Genomic DNA, 26250 nt, shown 5'->3' on the forward strand with positions numbered 1-26250 from the left:
AGACAGGGACCCTGGAGGAGGAAGGTTATGGGGCACCAGGGCTGAAGGCTGCTGGAGAGCAAGCTGGAGAGCTTGGGTTTACCCCGAAGGCACTGGGGAGCCAGGGAGGAGTTGGGAAGATCCCTCAGGCTGCCAGACTGGAGAAGGGGACAGGACTGAAGCCCGACAGGCCATGACAACTGGGTAATGCTGGTGGCCTGGTCCTGGGGAGCACAGGCTGGAGTCAGATGAATGGCTGTTCTGGAAGGCGCCTGCTCTTGCTCAGACAAGTGATTCAGGTGTCAGGAGAATGGCAACCGAAATGCTGCTGCAAGGACAGGCACGGCAAGTCCTGCCCAGGCCGGCTTGGCCCTACATCTTAACACACACAGCCCACCCTCCCGGAGGTCCTCTGATGACCTTCAGGGATCCATAAGCCCCATAAAATGGCGAATAAACTTGTGGGGTAAGTGCATTTCCTGAGGAAGAAAGATTCTGGCTTTCACCAGATTCCTTAACTGAAAAGAGTGAAGAGACTCTGACCTTTCTGGGGATGGCTTGTATCTTGCGTAGGTGGCCGAGCCGGGGGTGGAGAAGCTCCCAGAAGGCTGTCGGTAAGGAGGGACTTTGTCGACCCCTGCTGGTGATGCTGTGTAAGGGGTTTCTGGGAAGCTGACGGGCCTGGAACAGAGACAGGAGGGAGGAAGGCGGTGGGGGTGAGCGAGGAGGATACCCTTGCCCTCCGAGGAGGGACAGCTAGACCTCTCCCTCAGGCCCAACCACATCCCATCTGATTCACCTGCTATCCTCCCATGGGCACAGAGAGAGGGCTGCTGAGCAAAGGGCAGCAGGAAGCCAGGGCACCCCTTGCCTGCCTTCCCACTGCGGCTGAGCCTGCCCCCCAGCTTCTGTGGCCTGATGGGGCTCTGATGGGGCCGCGAAGACTGTTCTCGCCCACGCCTGGGACAAGACGCTCCTCTGCAAGGTGGATTCCTTCATTACTTGGAAAATTATCTTTATCTTTTAATATATAATACATTCAAAAGCATTTATCTTTAAGGTATATGCCATCATAATAAAACAAACTCCCTGAAGCTACCACCCAACCCAAGAGCTAGAGTGGCGGCAATACCTGTCCACTGGTGGGCTCCTCCCCTTCCCACTTCCCTGCCAGAAGGAATCACTGCCCTAAATTTTGTGCTTATCAGTCCTTTGACCTTTTAAAAAAATATATAGTTTTAATCATATACAGTAGGGTGGATTTCCAACCTCAGACCCTGAGCTCCCCAGCCCTGGGCCCTCACACAAGAGGCTCATAAGGCAAGTTTAAGGGAAGGAGGAACCGGGGGGGGGCATATAAGCACAAGAAGAAAAGGAGAAAGACTGAGGAGAGGAAGAGACTGGACAGCAGGGGAAGGAGAGAGAAAAGGGCAAAGAGCGGCTGCAGACAGGAGGGAGGTGCGGGCTGGGCTGGTGCCCTGGGTGGGGTGCGGGGGGGGGGGGGGGAGTCCTTACCTCTTGCTGTGCAGGGGCTGGGACTCCCGGAAGGGGACCATGGGGGTCTGCTTCGGGGGCCGGCTCAGGGACTGGGCGTGCCCGGGGGTGGCGGGAGCGGCCCACTTGGAGGCAGGGAGAGAGTTGTGGGACGCGGGCCCGCTCCACTGCCAGGGAGCATTGCTGCGATAGGGGGGCCGGCCCCCCGCGACCAGGCTCTCCAGCTCCGTCTTGGACTCCGAGGTATTCATGTCATAGGTCTCTGGCCACCCCCTGGGAAGAAAAACTGCGTTACTCAGACAGGCCCCGGCCCACCAGCGCGCACGCCTGCTGAGCGTCGCAGCAGCACGGGCTGGGCTTTCCCACCCAATCTGAACGCACACGGCCTATTTTAAAGGCCCAGTAGGTACCCTTTAAACTGGTCTGACATGTAGCAGCTTGGAGGTCTCAACCGGGACAGGGCCCAACAATGTGGCTCCAACGCTTTGCGCTCTCTGCCTCATCTCCTCTCCCCTCCTCTTCCTCTCTCCTCGTCTCTCTTCCTCTCCCTTCTCCCTGACCCAGGCCTTGGGTCAGCCAGTGTCCTCCATGGGCTGGCTCGGCCCCCCTTGGTGGTTCTTGGGGCCAGGAAGGCGGATGCCCTCAGAATCAAAGGACAGTATCTGCCTTGTTCCAAAGAAGCTCAAAGGCAGCTGGAAGAGGAGCAGGTGACCTACTTTGCAGGGTGGTTAAAAAAAAAAAAAAAAAAAAAGCCACGAAATCCAGAACCTTGAAATAGATGCAGAACGGCCCGTGAATTCCCCCAGACCAGGCTGCCACACGTGCACCGCAGCGTTCCTGGCTCTAGGTAGAGAGATCCGCAGGCTGGGCTGGCATCTCCACCACTGCTGCGGTGCAGCACGGGAGGGGGCTCTGAGCCCGAGGAGGGGGCCGTGCTCACAAAATCCACCTCCTGGCAGCTGTGGGAGCTGAACTCAGAGGAGCCCTTGGCCTAGAAGTTCTCCTGCCCACACTGAGCCGATCCTCTGTGGTTCTCCTGAGTCCCCTGGAGCCTGGGGAACTTTCAGGGCATCCAGCAAAAGATCTGGTGGACTTGGTGGCTGGGAGCCTGTGGGCCCAGGTCATGTCTGCTAAGGAGTCATTAAAAGGTGACCTGAGGATGTGCTCTGGCACCTGGGCCAGACACACAGCACCGCTCAGTAGCACTAGAGTCGGAGCTGAGCTGACGTTCAGCAGCTCCTTCCAGCAGCCTCTCTGGATTAGCAGGTGCCCATGCCTCACAAGGTACCAGGTGAGGAATGACAACATACAAATGTCTACCGGAACCCACAGATACGCCAGGCCTGAGCAGAGGTGGAGGGGGTACCATCATGGCCCCAGGCAGTGCACACCTGCTACTCCTGCCTGCTCAGCTTCTACACCCCTTCTCCTGAGAACAGGTCTGTGTGCTCTAGGTGGGGCTGACCCCACTTCTTGGCTCCAGGTATGAGCACGTAACCCAGGCCTGCTGGTCAGAAACTCTTCTCTCTCTGGACACAATGACGGGCACAGGATTGTCATGTGCCCCAAGCTGAGCCAATCAGAGGCAGTGAGCATCAGCTCTGGAACTACCGGGGGAGAGATCTATTTCCCTGGGCTGCTGAGCTGGGGAGACCTAAGTTGGAGCTGTGAGGAGGGAGAGGTCATCTTTGTCCCCGTGAAGTGGGAGATGGCTTGAGAATGACAGCAACGCACAAAAGGAGACAGGTGATAAAGATTCCTGATGAAGATGTCCCTGCATAAAGCCACACTTAAATCTTGCCCCATCTCCTAGTCTTATCAGGTGCATTAGCTAGTAAAGTCTCTCTTTTGCTTCACCTCTGTTGCTGGTAACCAGAATTCTAATCAGTAGATACACTGAAGAGAGAAGTAAATCGAGGCACAGAGAAGTTAAGTAACCTATCCAAGGTCACACAGCCAGTAAGAGGTGGAAACTGGATTTATCTATGGATCTATGTACCTATGTAGGTACCCATGTATGTATGTATGTATGTATCTATCTATCTATTCTTTTTTCTTTTTTTGGCCATGCCACACGGCTTGTGGTATCTTAGTTCCCCAACCAGGGATAGAACCCACACTCTCGGCAGTGAAAGTGCGTTGTCCTAACCTCTGGACTGCAAGGGAATTCCCGGAAACTGGATAGTAAGCTGACTTGAAAGCCCACAGCTTTAACCACCATATACACTGGCCCACTGAACAGTGGTTTGGGAACCAGTGAGTAGATTTTTTGGGTCCTTTCTGCCCCAGTTACTGACAGCTTCATCTTTGGTCAAGAGTCTCTGGGCATGACGTCAAAGAGGGAAACAGTCATCTTGAAGGCAGCACAGAGTGATGGAGAGCCAGGGCTCTGAGGCCAGACGGCTGGTTCAGATCCCAGCTCTGCCACTTATGGCCTGTGTGGCCTTGGGTGAGGGATTTTCCTTCTCAGAGCTTCAGTTTCCTAATCTGTAAGATGGCTGCGAGCATTAGCAGAAAGTCTGGCGCGTGCCAAGTGCTTAACAAACAGGAGCTCTTGCTGTTGTCGCCTTCTCCAGCCGATTCTGTGGACTGTCTACCTGTCATTCCCACATGCTCAGAAGCGAAAGTCTCCCTTCCGCCTTCTGAAGTCCAACCACACCCACCTGGGGGTTCTGGAACAAATTCCTTCCCAGTGATCTGAGATCCGTCAGCATCTAAATTACCCTGAGCGCTCAGTAAAGGAATACAGATTCCTGGGCCCCATCTCAGCCCCTCTGAATCAGAGTCCTCTTTGAGGTGGGGCCCAGAAAGCTGCATTTTACCAAGCTGCCAGGGATGATGCTGACATGAGAAAAAGTTTACGAAGCCCATTTCACTGATTTAGTTTTTGAATTGTTTTTAAAAATTAAAGTGGTATAAAAGGGCGTCCCTGTCCCCGTCTCCGTCCCCCAGTCACACCCACCAGAAGCACCCACAGCTGCCAGGTTTTTACATATTCTTACAGAAATAGCCTATGCACATACGTAAACATGATTTAAAACAGAAATAAAAAGAATATTACACTTAACTCCAGATCCCATCGTGCTTTTTTCTATTCTTCCCAATTAACGACATTTCTCACCAGGCCCTCTCAGCACAAAGAGACTCACTGCATTTTCTTTATAAACAATCCATTACGATTCCATCACGTGGATGACCTGGGATCTACTCAGCCAATCCCCTGCGGCTGGATATTGAGGTTTCTTCTAGTCTTTTGCTTGCCCAACAACGCTGCCCTCAGCTACGTGCGGGAGACATCTGAGAGCGGATGCCCCTGGTTTGCAGACCACTTCTCCTCTCTGCCTCCTTGTCCTTGATTCCTGACAGCCTAGTTTCTGGGGGCCATGGGGATTCCTTTCTTATCTCTACTACTCATTCACTTGTGGGGTTTCAATTTCCCTTCTCAAGCAGGAGTTTCTACCCCCTCCCCCTTCAGACGTCTTAAGTCCAACTGCAGAGGACAAAAGCAGCCCAGGTCGCCTTCCCCATCAGGCAGCGAGAGACAGCAAGATGAGAACATCCCTCCTGAGCCTGTGCAAGCACCCAAGGTCACGACGGCACACCTCACTGGGGGCTCTGGAATGTCCTCCCGGCTACCTGGCCCAGCCTGGCACTGGCCCAGCAGGGCAGGGCTCACTTGAGAACCCCAGCCTTGCGGCCTGGGGGATGTGAGGATGATCCCCTGTATTCTGCTCAGTGTCTGAAGAACATGGGGTCCAGACACACGCCACACAGAGCCTGGCTGGAGGCAGGGAGAACCCTCTGCTCGTCCTGGTGTGTTTCCCCTCAGAGCTTATCGTGACATTTGAGCCAGGAGGCCAGGGTTGCAGCAAGAGGCTGGAGGGACCCCAGCGCTGGGGTTATCAGCTCTGCAAATGAGGCCAGCCAGACGCCTCTGCACTTGAAGAACAACAAAAACCACGCAAGTCCCAACCCACACCCGCCCCTGTAAGCAGGAGATCCTGTTTCGGTGGCCGCCTTGTAAAGGGAGCAGGATGATAGTTTTTCTCCTAAATAGGGAAGGGAGCGGAACCTGTTTGGCTACACCCTCCCGGCCCCATCTCCCCAGAGTTGGAGAAGGGAGCCTACAGACATTTCCTTTTGCTTCAGCTGGTCCCTACCTGTGGGTCCAAGGACGCCTTTGCAGCCTCTGGCGCTCCCAAGTTTTGAAGGCAGGGTATCTCGTGCGTGTGTCTGTGTGTGTGTGCGTGTGATGTGTGTGTGGTGTGTGTGTGTGTTCGCCTGTGGGGTTACCTCAGCTTGACTTGCCCCTGCAGAGCGCGGAGCAGGTGTGGCCAGGCCTCGGCTCCGTGCAGGGGTGGAGGCGGCCCTGGAAGAGGGCTGGGAAGAGGGGACGCCTGGGGCCTGGCCGAAGTCCCGAGGCTGAGGGGCTGGGGTGTGGGTGGCTAAGCCCTTGGTTGCAGCAGGGTTTAAGCCTGCCCAGACCACCCCCGACCAAGGTCAGAGCAACAAGACTCAAGAAGGTGGGGCTGGTGCAACCAGAACGCACACGCCCACAGCTCGCAATCGCTTTCGAGGCAGCTGAGGATCTGGACACGGAAGCTGGACTGAGTTTTGCTCGCTACTCAGTAGCCGTACAGCTCTGCACAAGACACTGGGCCACTCTGGGCGTCAGTTTTCTCACTGGTAAAGCGGGGATCACACCAGCCCTGCGAGGTCATGTATATAAGCACTCAGTGTCACCTCATCTCGTGCCTTTCTCGTGGCTCACTCAGCTCCAGCCACGTGACCCTCTTTCTGGTCCATCAACAAGCCAAGGGCCTCTGTCCTCACCTTTGTGATGGCTACTCCCTGCCCGCAAGGCCCCCCTCCTGGCTCCTTCTCGTCTTCAGGCCTTCCCTGACCCCCTTATCCAATGTCGGGTCACGCCCTTCACGCGCCTCACACCCAGGATCTCATAGCTGGTGTCTTCAGAGTGCCTCCTACAGGCCAAGTCCTGTTCCATGTGCTCTGCAGGCCTCACCTCCCCCGACCTCACAACCACCTCTAGGGAAAGATCTATTCTTGTCCCTATTTTACAAATGAGGAAGCAGGCAGAGAGTGGTGAGGCCACCTGCCCAGGGTCACAGTTAATAAGAGGAGGAGCTTGGATTCAAACGTAGGCAAGCTCCCTGCAGAGCCTGCCTCCTTACTATGCTCGGCTGCCTCCCCCTTTGGCTATGTGAACCATCTTACTTGCTTACTTGTTTGTTGTTTGCCTCCCCCGACCCATTCAGCAGGGCTGTGAGGGCCCAGGCCTTGACTGTCCTCTGTGCAGCTGTGTTTCCGGCACTTGGACTATAGTGATTCTAGAGAGAATCACTGTCTCCAGACCCCTCTGGGGGTTGCGAGGGTACCAACTCATCATCCTAAGAACTGCATCTGTCCTGCCTTCCCTGTACAAATTATACCTCAGAAGAATCATATAGTTGCTGAAGGATAGTTCTTTTTAGAAGAATTCCAGGGACGTCCCTGGCAGTCCAGTGGTTAAGACTCTGGGCTTCCAACGCAGGGGGCACAGGTTCGATCCGTGGTCGGGGAACTAAGATCCCGCATATCGCAGGACGGCCAAAAAATAAAATAAAAATTAAAAAAAAAAAAGGGAAGAATTCCAGCCAATAAATAACACAGGAATGACAGAAATGAGGACATCACTTCAATGTGCCCTGTAATGACATAGGGGATCCAGGCAATGATCACGAATGGCTGCTGACAGCTGAAGGGAAACGTATGGTCACAGGTCAGGTTGCCACCATCTGAACCCTCTGAGCGCCCTTAGTATCACTCACACAGGGACAACCGGACATTTGATGCCTCCTAATGACATAGGGGATCCAGGCAATGATCACGAATGGCTGCTGACAGCTGAAGGGAAACGTATGGTCACAGGTCAGGTTGCCACCATCTGAACCCTCTGAGCGCCCTTAGTATCACTCACACAGGGACAACCGGACATTCGATGCCTCCTAATGGATGCACACCTGGGAAGTGCCCTTACCAAAAGAAATTCAATCAGAATCTGATCAAGCTTCTATGCCGAACTTCAGTTTATAGGAAATACACATGCTAGAAAAACAGGTTAAAGGACACCAGAGGGGTGGTGTCCAAGCGGCTAAATCCAGGACGTGGGAAACTCTAAAGGACAAGTGAGCTGGTTTCCTCCCAAAGTAAGTTGTAAGAAAAAAATAAGAGGGAGGGGAAACTCACTGATCAGAAGAGCCTGAAGAGGCACATCAACCAAATGCCACTGTTTCTAAAAAATATCTCTCTGATACAAAAGAAGTTAAAGATAGACTGGGCAGTTGATGTTGACTTTCTGCTAAAATTTTTAAGTGTAATAATAATTTTTTAAAGGTCCTGACTGGGTAGAGATACATTCCAAGGAGTTGGGATTGCTTCAAATAATCCAAGGTGGGGAGGTATGGAATTAAAAAAAAAACAAAAACTGGGACTTCCCTGGTGGCACAGTGGATACGACTCTATGCTCCCAATGCAGGGGGCCCAGGTTCGATCCCTGGTCAGGGAACTAGATCCCACATGCATGCTGTAACTAAGAATTTGCATGCCACAACTGAGGAGCTGGCAAACCACAACTAAAGAGCCCACGTGCTGCAACTAAGGAGCCGATGAGCTGCAACTAAGGAGCCCACCTGCTGCAACTAACACCCAGAGCAACCAAATAAATAAATTAAAAACAAACAAAAAACAAAACAAGAACTGGCCACATGTTGATAAATGTTGAAACAAGGGGCTCAGCATACTTTTCATATGTTTGAAATGTTCCATTAAAACAAAAGAAAACAAAATGAAAAGAAACAAACACTGCACTGGCTTCCTAGTGAACAAAACCCAAGCTCATCACCATGTCCAGAAAGGCCCCCCAGTCTGTCCGTCTCTCCCATCTCGCAGCCTTGCTCTCTGTGCTCCAGCCACACCGGCCTCCCTGTGCTGCAGGAACGCACCACACACACTGACACTTTGGAGACCCTGTCCTGGCTTGTTCCTGTCTCGGACCCGCTAGCCCGGAAAACTACATGGTGGCCTCCACCCGGGAGCTTGCCCTGACCACCCCGTAAGCCGCTCTCCCGCCACGCTGCAAACCCTTCAATGACCCCACTTTCTCTTCTCAGACCTCGTCACTGCCAGGTCCTGTATTATACATCTATTTGGTGATTGCCTGTCCTTCCCTCAGGACACAAACTCCAAGGGAACAGGCGCTTTATTTTGTTCACCGCTGTAGCCTGAGCACTTCAAATGGAGCGTGCACAGAGTAGGGGCTCAATACATATGTGCTGAACAAGTGAGTGAAGTGCCATGTGCCCTCAGGCAAGGACTTTTAACGCTGTGTGCGACTAAGGAGGTCGCCCGCCTCACAGGGCTGTTGTGGAGGCTGGATGGGACAGCACGCACGTAGAGAGCTTAGACCGCGACTGGCTTGCAGGAGGGGTTCCACAGATATTAGCTCTGACCCCGTCACCACTATCACTTTTCCTACTGAGGGAGGGCTTCAAGTGCTAGCACCTGGGGAGCTGCCGACCTTTCAGGCTTACCTCCGGGGTGTGCCGTCGTCGAAAGGCGGGATGATGACCACCTTGACGGTGACGGAGGTGCGCAGCAGGTCGATCATCTGGTCGTGGGTCAGCGTGACCACGGCCACCTTGCAGATCTCCACCAGGCGGCTGCCCTGCCGGAGGCCGGCCTGCCAGGCAAACCCGTAGTCCTCCACCTCGGCCACGGTCCCGTCGTACTTCACGTGGAAGCCCAGCTGCCCGAGCCCGTTCCGCCGCAGGGTCATGTCCACCGTCTCCCAGCCATTGGTCATCACCTGCAGGCAACACGTGGGGTCTAGCCTCACAAGCTGCTTGGGGTCAGCTCTTGTGGGAGGCTCCTGGTCAGATTCTGCCCTTTGAGGCCAAAGACCCTGCTGACCTCCATCTACCCTCCCAGGTGATGTCAGGGTACGGGAGCGCAAACACCCACCTAGTCCCAGCCCGGGGTTCCTGACTTCTGGAGAAACGTGGATACCTCACACAGAGGTGGCGGTCATGAGCTGTGATCTCCAAACGCACCCCTCCCAACCCCCGCCCCGCCGTTGGTGGTCTCTGGGATTTGTTCTGGCCAATGAAGTGTGAATGGAACTGGCATACTGTCTGGGCTGGGGCATTTCACTGCCAATTCAAGACCCTTTGCAGGCCTTTCCCCTCAGCCACAGCCTCTAGCATTATTCCGGAGAGTGGCTGTTTGGTCAGCTAGGGTCCCTAAGTTAGAATAATGTGGAGCACAGACACCAGCTGAACCTAAGATGGACACATGGTGGGAGTGACATAAACCTTTGTTATTTGAAGCCACTAATAATGCATCCTGACCGATACGGTGACTGTGACCAGAGTAAAAGCCAGAGAGGCAACAGACCAGACATCCTGCGACCTTTTCTAGGTTGGGGGCTCGGGCCATATTTTTTACTTCATGACATCATTCTTAGAGGTACAAACCCCTTCCCAATCTCCTTCCCAGACCGTCCCCCATCCTGGAGCCGACCAGACCACACAGAGCCTTGCCTCCAATTTACTCCCTGCTTCATTTGTATGAGACTTTCGTCATGATTACCATAGATATGAGAAGCCACTGAACAGAACCCCTGGTTCTTCAGTATGTCCTTAGGGATTCCCTCCTCTTCCTGGGACAAAAAGATTAACTTAACAAGCCGCAGCTGTTAAACAAGTTACATCAAGATTTGTCTGCCCTATCCTAAAACTGCATTAAGGAAAGAGTTCGTGTAATGGTTCACATTTCCTGTGAGAAGTCATTCCCTGCTAGAAACGAGGCTACCTGATGTACCTATTAGAGCAGCACAGTAAGAAAGAATTTTGTCACAAGCCACGCTATGCATTCACACATTTACACACGTATCCATATACACAAAAATATTCCTTGCAATCCACACTGACATTCCCGAGTGTGGGTAGCGAGAAATGAGTTTGGATGGCAAAGGACTTACCTGAAAATGTAAACACATTTGTTCCTGGTCTGGACAGTGAGAATTTGGGAAGTGAGGAAACACGTAAAACTGGAACAAAGCTCCACGAAACCAAGTCCTTCCCCACTGGGATCCGCTTGGATACGTTTCAATCTTTTCTACCCTATCTTTGAGAATTGTTGATTGAGACCCAGTAACTGATTTCATAACCCAACTTGTTTACATGACAATAAGGAGTTTCTGTTAATTTTTTATGTATGATAATGACAAAATAGTTATTTTTACAGAGTCCATATGTTTTAGAGATAAATACTGAGATGTTTACCGATGAAATGATAGGATGTCTAGGATTTGTTTCAAAATAGGGGAAGAGAAGGGAGGGAAGGGAAAAACAAGACGGGCCACAGGCTGATAACTATGGAAACTGGTGATGGAGCTACAAGTTCACTATGTGAGTCTCTTTACTTTTCTGTATGTTTGAAAATTTCCATGATTAATAAGTTTTAAAAAGTTGGTTGGAAAGGCAAGTCTACTGTTCAGCGCCTCAAAAGAGAAAGGTGTGAGTGGCTCCATCCTAGATCACTACTTCTGCTTTGGGAGTCAAAATTCTTCTTCCCTTTGAAGCCGTCACCCTTGTGTCTGAAGAATTTGGCTGTGGGTGATTCACAGGAGAGTCCTGTGTGTCCGTGCCTGTGCCCGATTAGGCAGCACCAGCCCTGGAAGTCCTGGGCTGTTCCGAGAGCCACCCCTGCAGAGGCCCCGACGGCTCAGGCACTGCTGTGCAGGACTGCTAAGTGCCTTCCACTCTCCATCCTCCCCTTCTTCCTCTGAGTAATGAGACTCCCCTGCCCACCGCAAATCAAGAGTTTTGATGGGTGCATGGCCACCTGGTTGGGGACCACATTTCTCAGCTTCCCTTGCAGCTGGGTGTGGACATGACTTGGCTTTGGGCAACAGTGATGGAACGGTGTTTTTAAAAATAAAATTGCTTGTCCTCCACGCTCACGCTTTCTCCCTTCCTGCAGACAGGAACATGGATATGGAGTGACTCCACGCTGACCATGCTGAAAAGTACAGTATCGAAGGGAAAGAAGGAGCCACAGGAGGAAGGGACGTGAGTCCCTCAGCTGTCTCTGCCAGCTTTGAGCAGCCTGAGCGCTAACTACAAAAGAAATAAACTCCTATCTTATTTCAGCCACTGGATTTCTCAGTCTCTCTCTCTCTTTCTTTTAGCAGCTCAGCCTGTAACTACCCAGTATGGCTGCTTTGGGTTATTCTGGATGGGGGAGAGAGAGCCAGCAGGGGAACTCGGGCTGCTCTGGCTTAGTGTCCTGAAACTTCTGTGCCATTTGCTTTTGTTAACAACCCGAAGGCAGCCCCACCCAAAGAAGAACACCGTTCCTGATGTTCACAAGGTTCCAGAAAGGCTCCATGGCACACGGAACACCTCATGAGACCAAACACACAATCAGTTCAGAGGAACCTCTGCTGTGTCAAGCGGCCACCCTGCCCCCTTTAAAGCTAATTTTCTTGGGGACCAATCTTTGTGTGCCAGGCATTGGACACACAAGTCCTTTCAATGGCCAATTTCTCTAATATCTCACTTATGACGTACATACAATAATTTGCTTGTTTTACAGCTGGGGAATCTGAGGCATGTCAGTTGCCCAAGGTCATAAAGCAGATCTGACTCCTTAACTATCTTTTAGCCCCTGTGCTGTTTTCCCTGCTGCTATGCTGCTTCCCCTGCCTTTTTTTTTTTTTTTTCCTCTTTTATTTATTTCCCCCCTCATTCTTCACCAGGATGATTTCTACTTACTGCTCTAGTCTCAGTTTAAGTCATTTCTTCAGGGAAGCCTCGCTCCACCCCAGGCCGAGGCTCACAAGCTGGGGTGCTTGGTGGGTAATGGGAGATGCACGCTGGTGAGAACCATGGTCAAACGGTGCACTCATGCCCTGTATAAAGGGGGCACCCAACACCCTGCTTCAGCTGACCCCTGACCAGTATAAACATAGGCCCTGGATAGCCAGATCCCCCAGTTTTTCAAGAGAAGCCAGAAAGCTAGGTTCATACGAAATCCTCGGAATGTTAAGCATTGGTAACTAATTAAATATGTCTGGGGGCTGCATCCCATCTGTGGGTTTGAGACCGCCCACCATGATAGGTTCCCCTGGCATCCTCAACACTCTGCCTTTTAGCATCTTGGCACTTGTGATTCCTGTTCAGTGTCTGCCTCAGACGGGAGCCTGGGCCCACCATGGTCACTGCTGAGCCCCAGCACTGCCCGGCCCAGCGCCCGGCACATAATAAAACCTGTCGACTTAACAAACAAAGGATGTCTGAATCCCAGCTGTGCCGGGGGAGGGTGTGGACCCCTCACCCTGGAGGACCTCACAAAGAAGACACACCTTGTGAGCCATTTAAGATGGACCTGTCCCTTCACAGAAGATGGCTTATGTCATCACTTCCTGGCTGCCTGGTTTCTCAGTGGGCTTTGGGGCATTGAGATTGTGAGGGGGGATGTGGAAATGTGCTCTAAAAGCACTGCACCAACAGTAGGCACGGGGGTGGGCGTGGGACAGAGAGGATGTGGGTAAAACATGTAGCCTGGCACAGTGCCTGGCACGGTCACTGCTCAAGAAACGCAAGCTGCTGTCAGGATTTTGGGAGGAAGACCTCTCATGTTTAAGAACCCAGGCCCTTAACTCACTCTGGGCCCTGGGCAAGTCGCTTTACCTCTCTGGGCCTCAGCTTCCTCATCTGTGAATCGGGGGTGATAACAGTATCTCCCTCACTGGGCTTTTGGGAAGAAGAAATGCGAGGTTGTGCAAGGCTGCAAGCAGTCAGACAGTCAGCCCCCCATGAATGGCCACTTTTGCTATTACTACAGGGTTGCACGCAGGCGAACATTCAGTCCACGGTCACTGAGTACCTACTGCACACCAGACGCTGGCCTAGGTGCTGAGGACACAGCGGCAAACAACAAATACGTAAAAATACACGTCAGATGGTGGTAGGTGCTATCGGGAAAATTAAAGCAGGGAAAGTGGGTGGAATAAGCTCAGGGCCAAGTTGGGGAGGGGAGTTTGCAATTTTGGATAATGAGGCCTCACTGACAGGTGACAGCTGACTAAAGGCATATAGAAGGGGAGGGAGCCATGTGGGGATGAGGGAAAGTGTTCCAGCAAGAGCGCACAGGCAGTGCAAAGGCCCTGAGGCTGGATGCCTGATGAGCACACTTTGGAAACAGCAGAGGTCTGTGTGCCTGGAGCAGGGAGAGCAAGGGGGGACAAGATCAGAGAGGCTGACAGAGAGGCCATGCAGGGCCTCATGGGCCACCGTAAGGAATTGGGCTTTTACCCAGAGTGAGCTGAGGGGTTTGAGCAGAGCAGTGACATGATTGGATCCCTCTGACGACCTTACTGAGAAGAGACCACAGGGAAGCAAGTGTTGACGCAAAGGAGACCAGCGAGGAGGCTACCAGATAGGCCAGGAGGGGCTATGGAAGGGGGAGAAGTAGGGTAGCCTGCCTATTGGAGACGGAGCTGACAGATTGGATGTGGGTGTGAGAGAAAGGGGAGTGAGGCTGATGGCGAGGCCTCTGATCCCACAAATGCACTCATTTGGGCTTGTCCTCTGCTGAGACAGGAGAACCCTGGGAGGCATGGGGAAGGAAACGAGGAGCTTGCTCTTAGACATGTTAAGTTTCAAGGTCAAGTGGAGATGCCAAGTAAGCAGTTAGTTATCAGCCTCAAGTCTGGGCACAAACAGGTTTTGGAGTCAGAAAAATCTGGATTCAGATCCCAGTCTGCCACCTACTGTATGACCTTCTGTGAGTATCTATACCTCTCTGAACCTTGCATTTCTCATCTGTCAAGTGGGGATAAAAACAGTGCCTACATTCCACGGGGTGGGTGAAGAACTGTGAGGTCATGCACGTAAATGGCTCATTAGCACAGAGTCAGGGTTCAGTCATTTCATTCAACTAACCAACTGATCAGCATTTACTGACCACCTACTATGTGCCAGCTCTGATCTGTGCATATGAGATAAGCAAGTGAGCAAAACAGTCAGAGGCCCTCATTCACGGACCTCCCATCCTAATGGGAAATCTACACACAAGCTACTGTGGTAGTCTAAGGCGGGGCATGAATTTTGGAGTCAGGGAAGCTGAGAGCAGGGCTTTACCAATCCAACTGAACTCAAAGAGCAAGTGCAAAGGCCTAGAAGGGTGAGGACAGCCAGCTGTCACAGTGGCCTCTGGAGGTCACGGCCTCCCAAGTCAGGCCAGCTTGCCTGGGCCACATAACTCAGCCAATCCTTAAAACTTTTACATGATGTAGGATGATTACTGTTCCCATTTTTCAGATGGGGAAACTGAGTCACCCAGCGGTTAAGTAACAGGGTGAGGTTACACAGCTGGTAAGTGGCAGTGCCGGGAGTTGAAGCCAGGCCTTCCGATTCAAGAACCTGTGTTGTTAACTCCCGTGATACACTGCCATCTCTATTCCACGCATGAGATGCCATTCTGCTAAACCCACTGAGAGCCAATCACCGACCACAGCATTCCTTCACACAGGGCTCAGATGTGGCCTTAGTACTTCTTAGCCCAATGCTTCAAACAGCCATTACCAACTAAGCTGTCATCTGACTTGAAACCAATCTGCTATCCTTGGTTTGGCAACAGTCCGAGCCTGAGCTACTGAGAGCTTAGGGTTAAGATTTTTATCCAGACTGTGAGTCTTTGTTTTTTAACAGGAGATGTTAAACCACTCACGTTTATTGTGATTACTGATGTGGAATTATTCCTGCCATATAATTTTCTGTTTGTTTTGTTTCTTTTATTATGCTTTTGTATACTCCCCACCACAACATCCTGTTTCTGTCCTATATTTTAATGGTCTGGAAGCCTTTCATTCTGTTTTAATTCTTCTGGAAAGTATCCTTACATTTTTAACATGAGTTTAAACTTATCTTTCCTATCAACATCTTGAGTGAGTAAATATGCCTTTTGTCCTCCCAAGGTGATGGCACGGAGAGCCTCGGACACCTTCCCCAGAAAGAACCCAGGCTGTGGGACCCACTAGACCCCTGGTGTGTAAGTGACAATTCTGATTCTCTTGGGACCGATGAGTGTCCTGGCCTAACTGACTGGGCTCAGGGAGGCATTTTAGTGGTTCCTAAGGCCTCTGCCAGACCACAGAACTGCTGCACCCTTGAGAAGCTCTCTCCCTTACCTTCAGCCTCTGGACAATTTCCCTTATGTCCTCCACAGAACCCTCAGAGGCCTTTAGGAAGATGTGGTCCCCTCGCCCGTAGAAGATTTTGAGCGTCGAGGAGTCTGGGGTCCAGCCGATGACATCCCCGCAGTAGCAGTTGAACACCACCTCCTTGGTGCGTAGATCCAGGAGCACCACAAACTCGTTGGAAATTCCCAAAATGCAGTCGATTTCTACCCCCTGGGCGAAGTCCTCAGCCGCCACCCTCCAGGCGATGGCCCCGGCGCTGTGCTGCTCAGCGCCTGCCCGGGCTTTTGTCTTCTCCTTCTTCTTGGAGGTCAGGGAGATGAGGTTGAACTTGCCGGTGGAGTCAATGGGTGTGTTGGAGACACAGTTTTCAGCCAGGTCCTTGAGGTACTCCTGGCGGGTCCTGGTGGCCATGGTGTGGAACTTGTCGGACTTGTGCGCGGCATTCTCAGCATTAATCACCTTGGCCAGCAAGAAGTCTCTGAAGACATCAGATTTGCGGAATGTGGTTCCACTGGGGATGGGGGGTCCGAAAGGAGGAGCGTCTTTGGATCGGGTCACAGCCATACTGAGGAGGGAGAAATTATTTAGATGGTAGAAAGATAGGCACTTGAGAGTTCCTTTAGAAAAACAATACATGACCAGAAGGAGGAGTTTCCTTTCTAAGAACGGAAGTCTACGTCTAACTAGTAAGTTGCCAGCCAACTAGACTGGAAACTGGAGAAAGTCTTAGGGCACATGCATGCATTTTTACTTCCTATACAACAGATGTTAGAACATCCACTGATATTCAAAGGATAATTTTCCTAGTATTGTTCAAGTTAAGTTAATCTTGTTTTACATACATACAAGCTTGCGGTAAATTACAGTTTGGCAAAAATTCACCCCTCTCTCTCTACCTTTGTGGGCAGGTACATCCCCACCCCATTGATCCTGAGCCTGGTCATGTGACTTGATTTGGCCAATGGCTTTTGAGCAAAGGCACAAATGTGTGTGCGGGCCAGGCTTGCCTCCTATGCACCTGCCCTCGCCATGAGGTGAACATGTCCCGGGGTCTACTGGTCCAGGAGGATGAGGACACCTGGAGCAGACCTGCAGCCGGGGCCAGCCAGACCTCAGCTGACCTGCAGATGTGTAAGCCAAGAAGAAATGATAACGTTTGTGAGCCACTGAGCTTCAGGGTGGTTTGTTAAGCAGCATTATTGTAGGAACACCTGACTGATATGGAACATTCTGTGATTTACTTCTTTCAGACACTTGTGTAAGACTAACACACTTTGTAAAGCATCTCTGCAAGGGTTGTTCTGAAAATTCATTGTACAGGGAAGTTAGGATGGGGCTCTTCCTACTTCAGTTTTGACTGAGATGCTATTATGATAGAAATCAGATGGCAACTGAGTGAGAAAGTAAAAAGGAAATGATCTAAAACCTCTTCCCCCAAATAACCTTCTCACCCACTATGCAAATTAGAGAGGGAGGATCTCATTGGGAGGAAAATCTTTGGAGAAAGTGGCCCCATGAATAGGGGCCGTCCTAGGTGACCCTTATATTTGGGAGGAGACTTGGGTCTGCTCCTGCCTGGGAGATCTAGAAGGTGGGCAGGGAGCCCCCGCAGAGCCCAGAGAGCACGCAGCCAGCTGTGACCAGAGCCCCAGTGACACTTCCCTGTCTCCCGTTTTCTCCTTGTGCTCCAACCCTGGACAGGTCAGAAACTGGCAGTGAGCAGGCCTGGGGGAGGGGAAGTGCAAGGCGGAGAAACAGAGGAGAGGGAAGCAGGCTCCCAAGCCACCGAGGTCCCCAGGCAGAGGCAATCCTGAGCTGGGAGGCAGGAGATTTGCTGATAAGTCAAGTTTAGATTTGATGAACCTTGTTTGTGACAGTCTAATGACCAAATCAAGACTCAGTGGCTACAAGTTCGACGATTTCTAGTATCAGGCAGGAAGGCTATAGCACCTGCCAGAGTGAACACCCAGGGGGCAGGGGAAGACAACTCTCACGGAAAGACATTTAAAGGGGCTCCAGAGACACCATGAGTTATGCTGTTTACATAATGACGATTAAAAAACAGTATGAGGTGCTGAAAACGAGGTTTCTCTTAGAGAGTACTGCATTCACCTTCTATAAAAATGTCAGCTTGTGATTACGGTGTTGGGAGAGATTTCATACCGTAAGACAATTTTTAAAATAATGAGATTCTTGATTAAAACCTGTTTTGTGAAACCCAACCACAATGAAAGGCTTGTTCAGGTTTCGACTCCCAAGCCCCCACTCAACTTGACAAGGGGACAGGGTGACATTCATGCATTTGTTTGACCAGCGCTTCTGGGACGCCCCCCCCCTCTTGGGCCCTGGGGATTTAGTGTTCTGGGAGGGCCGCTGTGAGGAAGAGAAATTACGCTGGGATCTGCAGCTGAGTAGGAGACAGAGGAAGAGCTGAGGGGAGGGCCGTGCAGGCAGTGGGCATGGGAGGAACAAGGCCCGACAGGAAAGAGCACGCGCAGGGCGAGGTGAGGCCGGGGTGCCCAGAGCCCAGGCAGTGAAGGGTGGAAGGCCGATGAGGTCACCAGGGACCAGGCTAGGCCGTGCCTTGATGGTGAGTTAGCGCTTTTCATCTCGAAACAAGCAACCATTCTACCATCTGGGCTGGCTATTCACCGCCTGTGCCCCCAGACGCAGTCTCTACCATTTCCTGCCCTGGAAGGTGGGTTTCTACAGGCTGTGCGACCTTCACTGGGTTCCCCTGGCCAGGCTACAGGAAGGGGAGAGGAGAGAGGGTGGAGTATTTATTTCTCTTCACTGCCTCCCTGCTGGGCTCGGATGGTGGCAGTGGCTGTGGTCCTGGGCCCTTTACTCAACAGCCACAGCTTCTGCTGCACAGCCCCTCTCCCAAAGCCATAGTTCTCCCTAGTTTCCAGAAACTTCTCCCATCCCCTCTGACCTCACCCCTGGGGGTGGGGTAATGGCTCCCTGCTGTTGCTGTCCCTGGATGTCTCACTTTCCTGTATTGGTTCCCTTAACATACCCACACCTATTAGTCTGTTCATTAATCCCTCAGTTAAAACCCAGCGTGGGGGGCACCTGCTTCTTGCGGGTCCCTGATGAATGCAGGTGCCAGGTTGACAATCTGCAAGGATCACCGTGGCTGCCCCATGAAGAAAGGGATGGACGGGACCAGAGAATGTGCAGGAGACCATGGAGGGAGCTACTGCAGACCCGGGTGGGTCAGGCCAGACCCCTTGCTCTCCACCTCCACGGTTCACTGGCCAGTGAAACCTTCTCTACATCCTGGGAATGTGTGTGGGCAGGTGCCACCCACCTGGGCTCAGCTGATGCCCCAGAGCCGGCACAGGTGTTCAATACTGATTAAAGTAATGATTTAAACTTGAACAGACAGACCAAGAAGAAACAGATTCCTACCAATGTGTAGGTTGGACAGAAAAAGGCATTTCCCGGTGGAGAGGTTCTTCAAAGGCCACACAAACCAGGCAGCTTTTCTTCTGTGGGCGTGGCCTTGCCTCCAGGCAGGGGGATGGATAAGACAACCTTGCCAGTCTCTACTCTAATTAAAGCCGTGTTCAGACTGTGCTTTACAGATGTGAATGGCTCTGCAGCTTTTTCACTCAGGACGTGGCTGCTTAGAGTGACAGATTTGGGCTCTTCCCATAGTCCTGATTCATGATTTTAAGAATTATGAAACTGCAAGCTGCTGAAGGTTTCTGGACAATCAGAACAGCTGGTCCCTCACTTCCCCAGCAGGAGGGATGGGGTTTCCCCAGCCCACAGGCTGCAGGGATGCTGGTGTGCTATGCAGAAAGTACGCACTTGAAGCGAGCGGGAAAGGGCGGCACCTCCTTATGCAGCCAGGAGACGGTGTGACCACCAGGTCACCTGTAGCTGTAGCTCAGTATTTCTAGAACACTCACAATTACTTATTCAACAACTATCTTCTCAGGGCCTACAATGTTTGGGCCAGGCATGTGTCTAGTTGGCAAAGGCGTCTTTGGGGTCCTCTACATGGCGAGCGCCGGGCCAGCATAGATGTATGAAGGTGAGTATGACGTGGGGTTACCCTCGAGGGAGGCAAGAGTCACATCGACAGTTTGTTCCTACAGGGTGATGAGTGCTGAGACAGAAACGTGTTTGGGGACACCGGCGGGAGTGGGGGACAGGGGAAGGTCTGTCCAGAGAGCAGCTGCGTGTGGGGAAGGAGAGGAGGGGAGGAAAGGGGTTGCGGGAGGGGCAGCTTTGGTTGTATCTCTAACATTTTCTTTCTTCAGAAATAAAGGGAGAGCTGAAGCAAATATGGCAAAATGTTAACATCTGTTAGATTTGGTGGTAGGCACATGGGTATCTGTTATGTTATCCTCTGTACTTTTCAGAACGTTTAAAATGTTGCATAATAAAAATATTTTAAATTAAATTGCAAAAAAAACAAGAAAGCTTTGTGCGTCAGAAAAAAAGAGATCGTTCTGGAAACCATGTGAAGGCCGGCCTGGAAAGGCAGGAGGTCAGCCGCAGGCTCCTGCGATAACCCAGGTAGGAGAGGGGAGCTCACAGTTAGGAGAAAGGGGAGAAGGGCCCACCCAGCAGCCCCCTGCTTCTGATGTGCTACAGGAGGGCTGTCTCCTTCTGTGTCTGTGTGTACGTGTGTATGAGCTCGAGAACAACTCCATCTTTGCTCACCAGGGCTACATTTGAGCTGCTGAGGAACATCGACAGCATCTAAGTAACCTCAGGCCCACATGGAGCCTGGAGGTGCAGGCCCTCGTAGCTGCTGCTCTGTCCCGGGAACAAATGGGTGGGGGTAAGGGAGGGGGGGCTGCAGGCCTGGGCCTGTGCCTTGTGAAGGCCCTGCCATGCGGTGTACTGGCTCCCAGCGGCCACTGGGCAACATATCCAGCCTGGTGGTCAAGCAGCATGTCCTGCATATTGGAATCCACCTCCCTTCTCTCACACATTTGGCCAAGAAGAAACTGGGAGATTCTGGCAATTCCACTGAGACCACCCAGTGTACCTACGCACGTACCCTTTGGCCCAGTAACTCCATGCTTGGGACTTTATCTATTCCAGCTGTGTACTTGGACGCGTGTGCAATGACAGTCTAAACTAGGTTCTGGGGACTTCCCTGACAGTCCAGTGGTTAGGACTCAGTGCTTTCACTGCTGAGGGCCCGGGTTCAATCCCTGGTCAGGGAACTAAGATCCCACAAGCAGCACAGCACGGCCAAAACACAAAAACAAACCCCCCCCCCCACAAAACTAGGTTATGCACTGCAGGGGGGAGTGTAACAGCAGGCGACAGGAAACAACCCAAACGTCCATCGATAAGGGATGGGGGGAGATTCTCAGGCATCCACGTGATGGACTAATACGCAGTCATGAAGAAGGAAGAGGCACTTTGCGGACTGGTGTGCAAAGTTCTCAAAGGCTGCTGAGCGAAGAAATACAGGATGCAGAACAGTGTGTGGGATATGGTACCGTGTGTGTTAAAAAGGTGGAAAAGGAATATTTGTAAGCATTTGCTTGTATGGCCCGAAGGTATCAGGATACATGAGAAATAGCTAATAGTAGTTGCCTCTGTGACAGGCAACTGGGTGGTTGGGGGTCAGAGGTGAGAGGCCAGAGAGCTTTCCATTTGTCCTTTGGGGGCCGGCCACGCCCCCGGGTGAGAACTGGTGCTTGGGGAGGACGCTGAATGGGTCTGAGGCTTGTGTCACTTCTTGATCTGCGAACTAAGAGAACCCTCAGCTCTGCCTCCCGATGGGGGCCCCTGCCTGCCCTGTCTCCATCCTTCCATATTCCGATTTTCCTGTGACTCTCAGCCCATGCGCCCTGTGCCCAGGCACAGCTGGTGGTCTTACTCTAGGATGGGCACGTGACCCCAAGCAGGTCAATGAGCCTCAATCCTGGGGCTTCTTTTCCTGGGGAAGGAAAGCTCTCTTTTTGCTGGATTTGCAGCTGGGAAGATGTTAAGCTTGGAGCTGCCAGCAAACGAAGCAACAGACAGGGAAGTAGAGCACATGCGGCTAGGCCTGAACGTGTCATTTATGAGAACCAACGTATATAACTGCCTTTTTGAGGTGGGTTTTCTGTCCCTTGCAACCAAAAGATTCTAGGCAAATACAAATCCCTCATGGTTTGCTTATCGAAACTGGGGTGACATGCCCCTTTTCTGGTTAAGAATCACTCTCTCAGAGGGTGTGGGAAGGTGTGAACAGCACTCCCCTGCTGAAGCACAAACAAGAAACGCAGGAGGCAGCCCACCTGGGCCAGCTGTCCCCTCTCTCTCTCTGCCGCGCTGCCCGGATGCTGGAAACCAGCTTTGGTGGTCTCCGGTGCACGCAGGGGCGGGGCGGGGCGCGGGCGCATACCTGTAGCAGACGCTGTCAGTGCAGGGCTTGTGGACCCGGACGATGATGAAGACATGCTGGAAGTGGGAGCGGATGTTCTTGGGGGTGAAAGGCAGCGCCCCAGGCTCCTGGAAGATGATCGTCACGATGTCGTTTCCTATGTGCCTCTTCCTTAGTAGCTGGTAAACGGCGGGGAGAGGAAAATGTCATGGTCGGCTCAAGGCTCACGATCCGCCCCGTCACCTCTCTGCCGGCTCCTTCAGTGCCCCCCTCGCTCACTCTGCTCCAGCCACACTGGCCTCCTGTTGCCCCTCAAACACTCCAGAGACATTTCCTCCTCAAGGCCCCTGCCCTGTGTCTTCCCGCTGCCTGGAACATTCTTCCCCCAGATGCCCACATGGCTCGCTCCCGCTCTCCCTCCTTCAGGTCTTGGCTGAAATGTCACCCTCCCACGAGGCCTTCGCTGACTGTCTTATCCATGATGTCACCCCCTCTGCTTTTCTGCCTTTATTACTTAACACTCGTTGACACCTAGCGTACAGCGGCTTCCCCTCTTCCTTTTGTTTCTTGTCTGTCTTTTCCCACTACAGTGTCAGCTCCATGAGAACAAGGGTTTTGTCTGCTTTGTTCGCTGCCCACTGCTGTATCCTCAGTGCCTAGAGCAGAGCCTGGCACACAGCAGCTGCTCAAGAAACATCTCTTGGAGAAGAGCATGGGCTGGCGGCTTTCGACTTGCTCAAGGCCATGCTCACAGACGATGGCAGAGTCAGACCCGAGACCGCTGGCAGGGCCCATCCCTGCTGCCCCCCCTTCCCCGGACACCTGAGTTGAGAAGGTTTGGGCAGCGGCTTCAGACCAGCCCACAGGAACCCTGTCCTTTCTCCCCCGCCTGTCACGGTCTCTGAGAAAAACTCTGTCATCTTTGTAGGCGATCATGTACTCACAGCATTTTACTTGTTTGCTGAAATTACATTGTTCTTATTTGTACAAGTTTAGTCTTCATGTAACTGTTAGGAATTCCCATTGGCCACGTGAGGTCCGCAGATGGGAGACACATGTAGCTCTACATGAGGCGGCCCGCGGTGTGAAATCCAGTCACACTGAGTGGCACAACTCACACTGTTAAACTGTTAGCTCTTTATGTGTGTTTTACACTGGATTAAATTAAATTGCTAGATAAAGCACCCATTACTGTGGCCGGCCCTGTACTAGGCATTTTACATCCACATCTGAAAGCTGCAACCTTGTTTCATCTTTTTTTAAAAAAATTTATTTATTTATTTTGGGGCTGCACTGGGTCTTCTTTGCTGCATGCGGGCTCTAGGGTGTGCGGGCTCAGTAGTTGTGGCTTACGGGCTCTAGAGCACAGGCTAAGTAGTTGCGGTGCACGGGCTTAGTTGCTCCGCAGCATGTGGGATCTTCCCGGACCAGGGATCGAACCCGTGTCTCCTGCATTGGCAGGCGGATTCTTAACCACCGTGCCACCAGGGAAGTCCTCGTTTCATCTTTACAACAAGGCTGTGAGGCATTAACTCATCCTGCCTCCTTTTACCGATGAGAAAAGCTAGGTTCCCGGGGGTTAAACGTCTTGCCCTAAGTCACACAGTCATGGAGGGAAACAGCCAGGATTTGAACCCACTTCTGCTTGACTCCACAACCCAAGCTTTCCTCACCATGCCTCCCAGACGTCCAGGAGTAGGTTTCTGTCTGCTTCCTGTGAGCCTCCCTTGTTGGGCCCTGACTCGAGCCCCAGTTTCACGCGTGAGTGCAGGGTCCTTTCCCAATGACCCCGAGACATGGGTGCTACCATTCCGCCCATTTTACAGAGGAGGGATCTGAGGCTCAGGGAGGTGAGATTACACAGCTAGGAAGTGGCAGAGAAAGAACTCCAACCCAGGCCTAATGACAGCAATGCTCTTACAGCTGCTATTAGGTGAACCTTCTGAAATCACCGATATCTGACCATTTTCGGCCAGTGAAATCTACAACATCACCTGCACCAATGGAAAAAAATACATACGCTAAACCATAGGTCTGTGGGGTTTCTGTTCATTAGAAACTGCTCCCGGACTGAGCATGCATGGCGTGTCCAGGAGAGGAGGCCCCTGGCGGCGGGCGTCAGCTGTTGTACCCACCCAGCACCTCCTCCTCCTCCTCCTTCTGGCAGCCGTGTCCATCCCGCTTGGGAAAGCACCTCCCTGATCTCTGTCAACGTTTCAAGCTGAGCTGACCTCACTCGCCCTCTCTACGGGTGGGCATGTCCTTCAGGCTTGGCCAATCAGCCCATTCCATCCCTGCCCTGGGCCTGGCAAGTGAGTGGTCCAATGAAGATTCATTCCTGAAACATTTCTGGGACTTCTGCAAGACACAGCTCTCTTTCTCCCGTGGTAGCAAAGCTGGTGGGATGTTAAGGCGAGGGCGGCTGGGGGGCGACTCTGCACTACTTGGGAAGATCTGTGAATAAGGCCGCTACGAAGAAAAGCAGAGGCGAGAAATGCAAAGAATTCCTAACACTGTTTGAGCTCCTAGATCCAGCCATACCTAAAGCCAGCCCTCTCCCAGTACTTGAGAATTACCTAACCCAGTAAATCCCATTTTTTGCTTTTGCCAGTTTGATTTGTGCTTCTGTCACTTGCAGTCAAAATAATGTTGACTGATTCACTTTCTTTTTTTTCCCACAGGATCCCTGATGACTCAAGAGACTCTTGAGGGGAGTTGGGGTAGCAGAATGGCCAAGGAAACCGTTAGAAAAAAACTGACAGTGAATGACACCTGACCTAGTCTCCAACCCCCAGGTGATGAGACCGTGATGCAGAGGGTCTCCAGGGCCAAAGGCCTCCACGTGCTGCACAGGATGGTGCCAGGGGAGACAGTGCCGGGCAGGCAGCCAGCTAACCAGCTGTGGGGAGGGAGAGTGCCGTGGGTTCAGCTGTGCACCCACCGGAAGTCACTTGGGGCCCCCACCCTGGACCCCACTGACCTGCTGCCTGTTGTTGGGGGTATAAGGGAGCAGAGTGGAGACGTGGAACATGATCTCATAGTCCTGGTACGTCGTGTAGAGGGAGTGGGTTCCCGTGGAGTCAGCTGAAACAGAAACACCAGTTAGCACCACGTCTCCAAAACCCCTGGGCTCCTGCCATATCCCACATGCCATCTGTGTTAGTTTTTAACTCGATGTTTTCACTTAACTCCACCCTTTAAAATTCAGTAAATTTAAGATAAAAAGGAAACCGTACATTAAGCACCCACCAGGCTGGTAAACATTGAAGAGTCTGACAGTGCCAAGGGTTGGTGGGGATGTGGAGCAACTGGAAGCCTCTGTGTGGCTGGTCAGGTGTGTAAATTGGTACAACCCCTTTGGAAAACTCTTTAGTAAGATCGACTGAACCTGAAGATAGGCTTAATTGATGACCCAGCACTTCACCTCCTAGGATCACAGCCTAGAGAAATTGTACACAGATGCCCCGGAATATGGGTACAAGTATCCTCCAAATGTTAGTCCAAGGAATAGATAAACAGTTCATACTGTGGAAAAGTACACGGCCGTGAAAAGAAATGAGTCACAGCCACCACATGGGCAAATCCCACGAATACAATGGCCAGACACAAAGGAGCACAAACTGTATGATTCCATTCACATTATGTTGTCAAACAGGCAAAACGAATTATATTATTTAGAGATGCATATGAAGATGGCAAAACTATGAAGAAAAGAAGGAAATGATAATCATAAGAGTCAGAATACTGTTCATCTCTAATGGGAGGGCGTTATGACCACGGAGAAACACCTGATTAGGGGCTCCATGGGGGAAACTGAGGCACAGGGAGGGAGTGACTTGCCCAAGGTCACACACGCTTCAGTGAGTGGTGGCGTCTGGACCGGAACTCAGGCTGTCTGACTCCAGAGTGTTTCCTTAACAGTATTCAATGCTGCCTCTTATGAGTTTCAAAATTCTCATAGGAAACAGACCCAAATCCCTAATCTTTAGCCCTAAAGGTCCTGCATGGTGAGGCCCCCGCCGGCCTCCCTCACTTCCTCCTTCACATTAATTCCCTGAACAACAGCCTTTAGACCTCAGGGCTTTTGCACGTGCTGTTCTTTCTCCCTGGAACGCACTTCCTGCTCCCTCTTTGCCTATTTTATTCCAACTCATCCCTCTCGGGT

General features: G+C 51.9%; 1 protein-coding gene across 4 annotated transcripts in view; it reads right to left on the reverse strand.

Moving 5' to 3' along the window:
* SIPA1L3 (signal induced proliferation associated 1 like 3) overlaps positions 1–26250 on the reverse strand; it is a 238270-nt gene that overhangs the window by 54834 nt on the left and 157186 nt on the right. For all 4 annotated transcript variants that reach the window (XM_059905575.1, XM_059905574.1, XM_059905572.1 and 1 more), the window contains 6 exons: positions 25066–25169; positions 22107–22264; positions 15728–16304; positions 9063–9337; positions 1495–1746; positions 523–660 (listed from right to left, as the gene is read on the reverse strand). In XM_059905575.1, coding sequence (XP_059761558.1) covers positions 523–660; positions 1495–1746; positions 9063–9337; positions 15728–16304; positions 22107–22264; positions 25066–25169 — 1504 coding nt within the window. The remainder of the gene's footprint in view (positions 1–522; positions 661–1494; positions 1747–9062; positions 9338–15727; positions 16305–22106; positions 22265–25065; positions 25170–26250) is intronic.

This window comes from Balaenoptera ricei, chromosome 19 (genome assembly GCF_028023285.1).
Source record: "Balaenoptera ricei isolate mBalRic1 chromosome 19, mBalRic1.hap2, whole genome shotgun sequence".
NCBI classification, from domain to species: domain Eukaryota; kingdom Metazoa; phylum Chordata; class Mammalia; order Artiodactyla; family Balaenopteridae; genus Balaenoptera; species Balaenoptera ricei.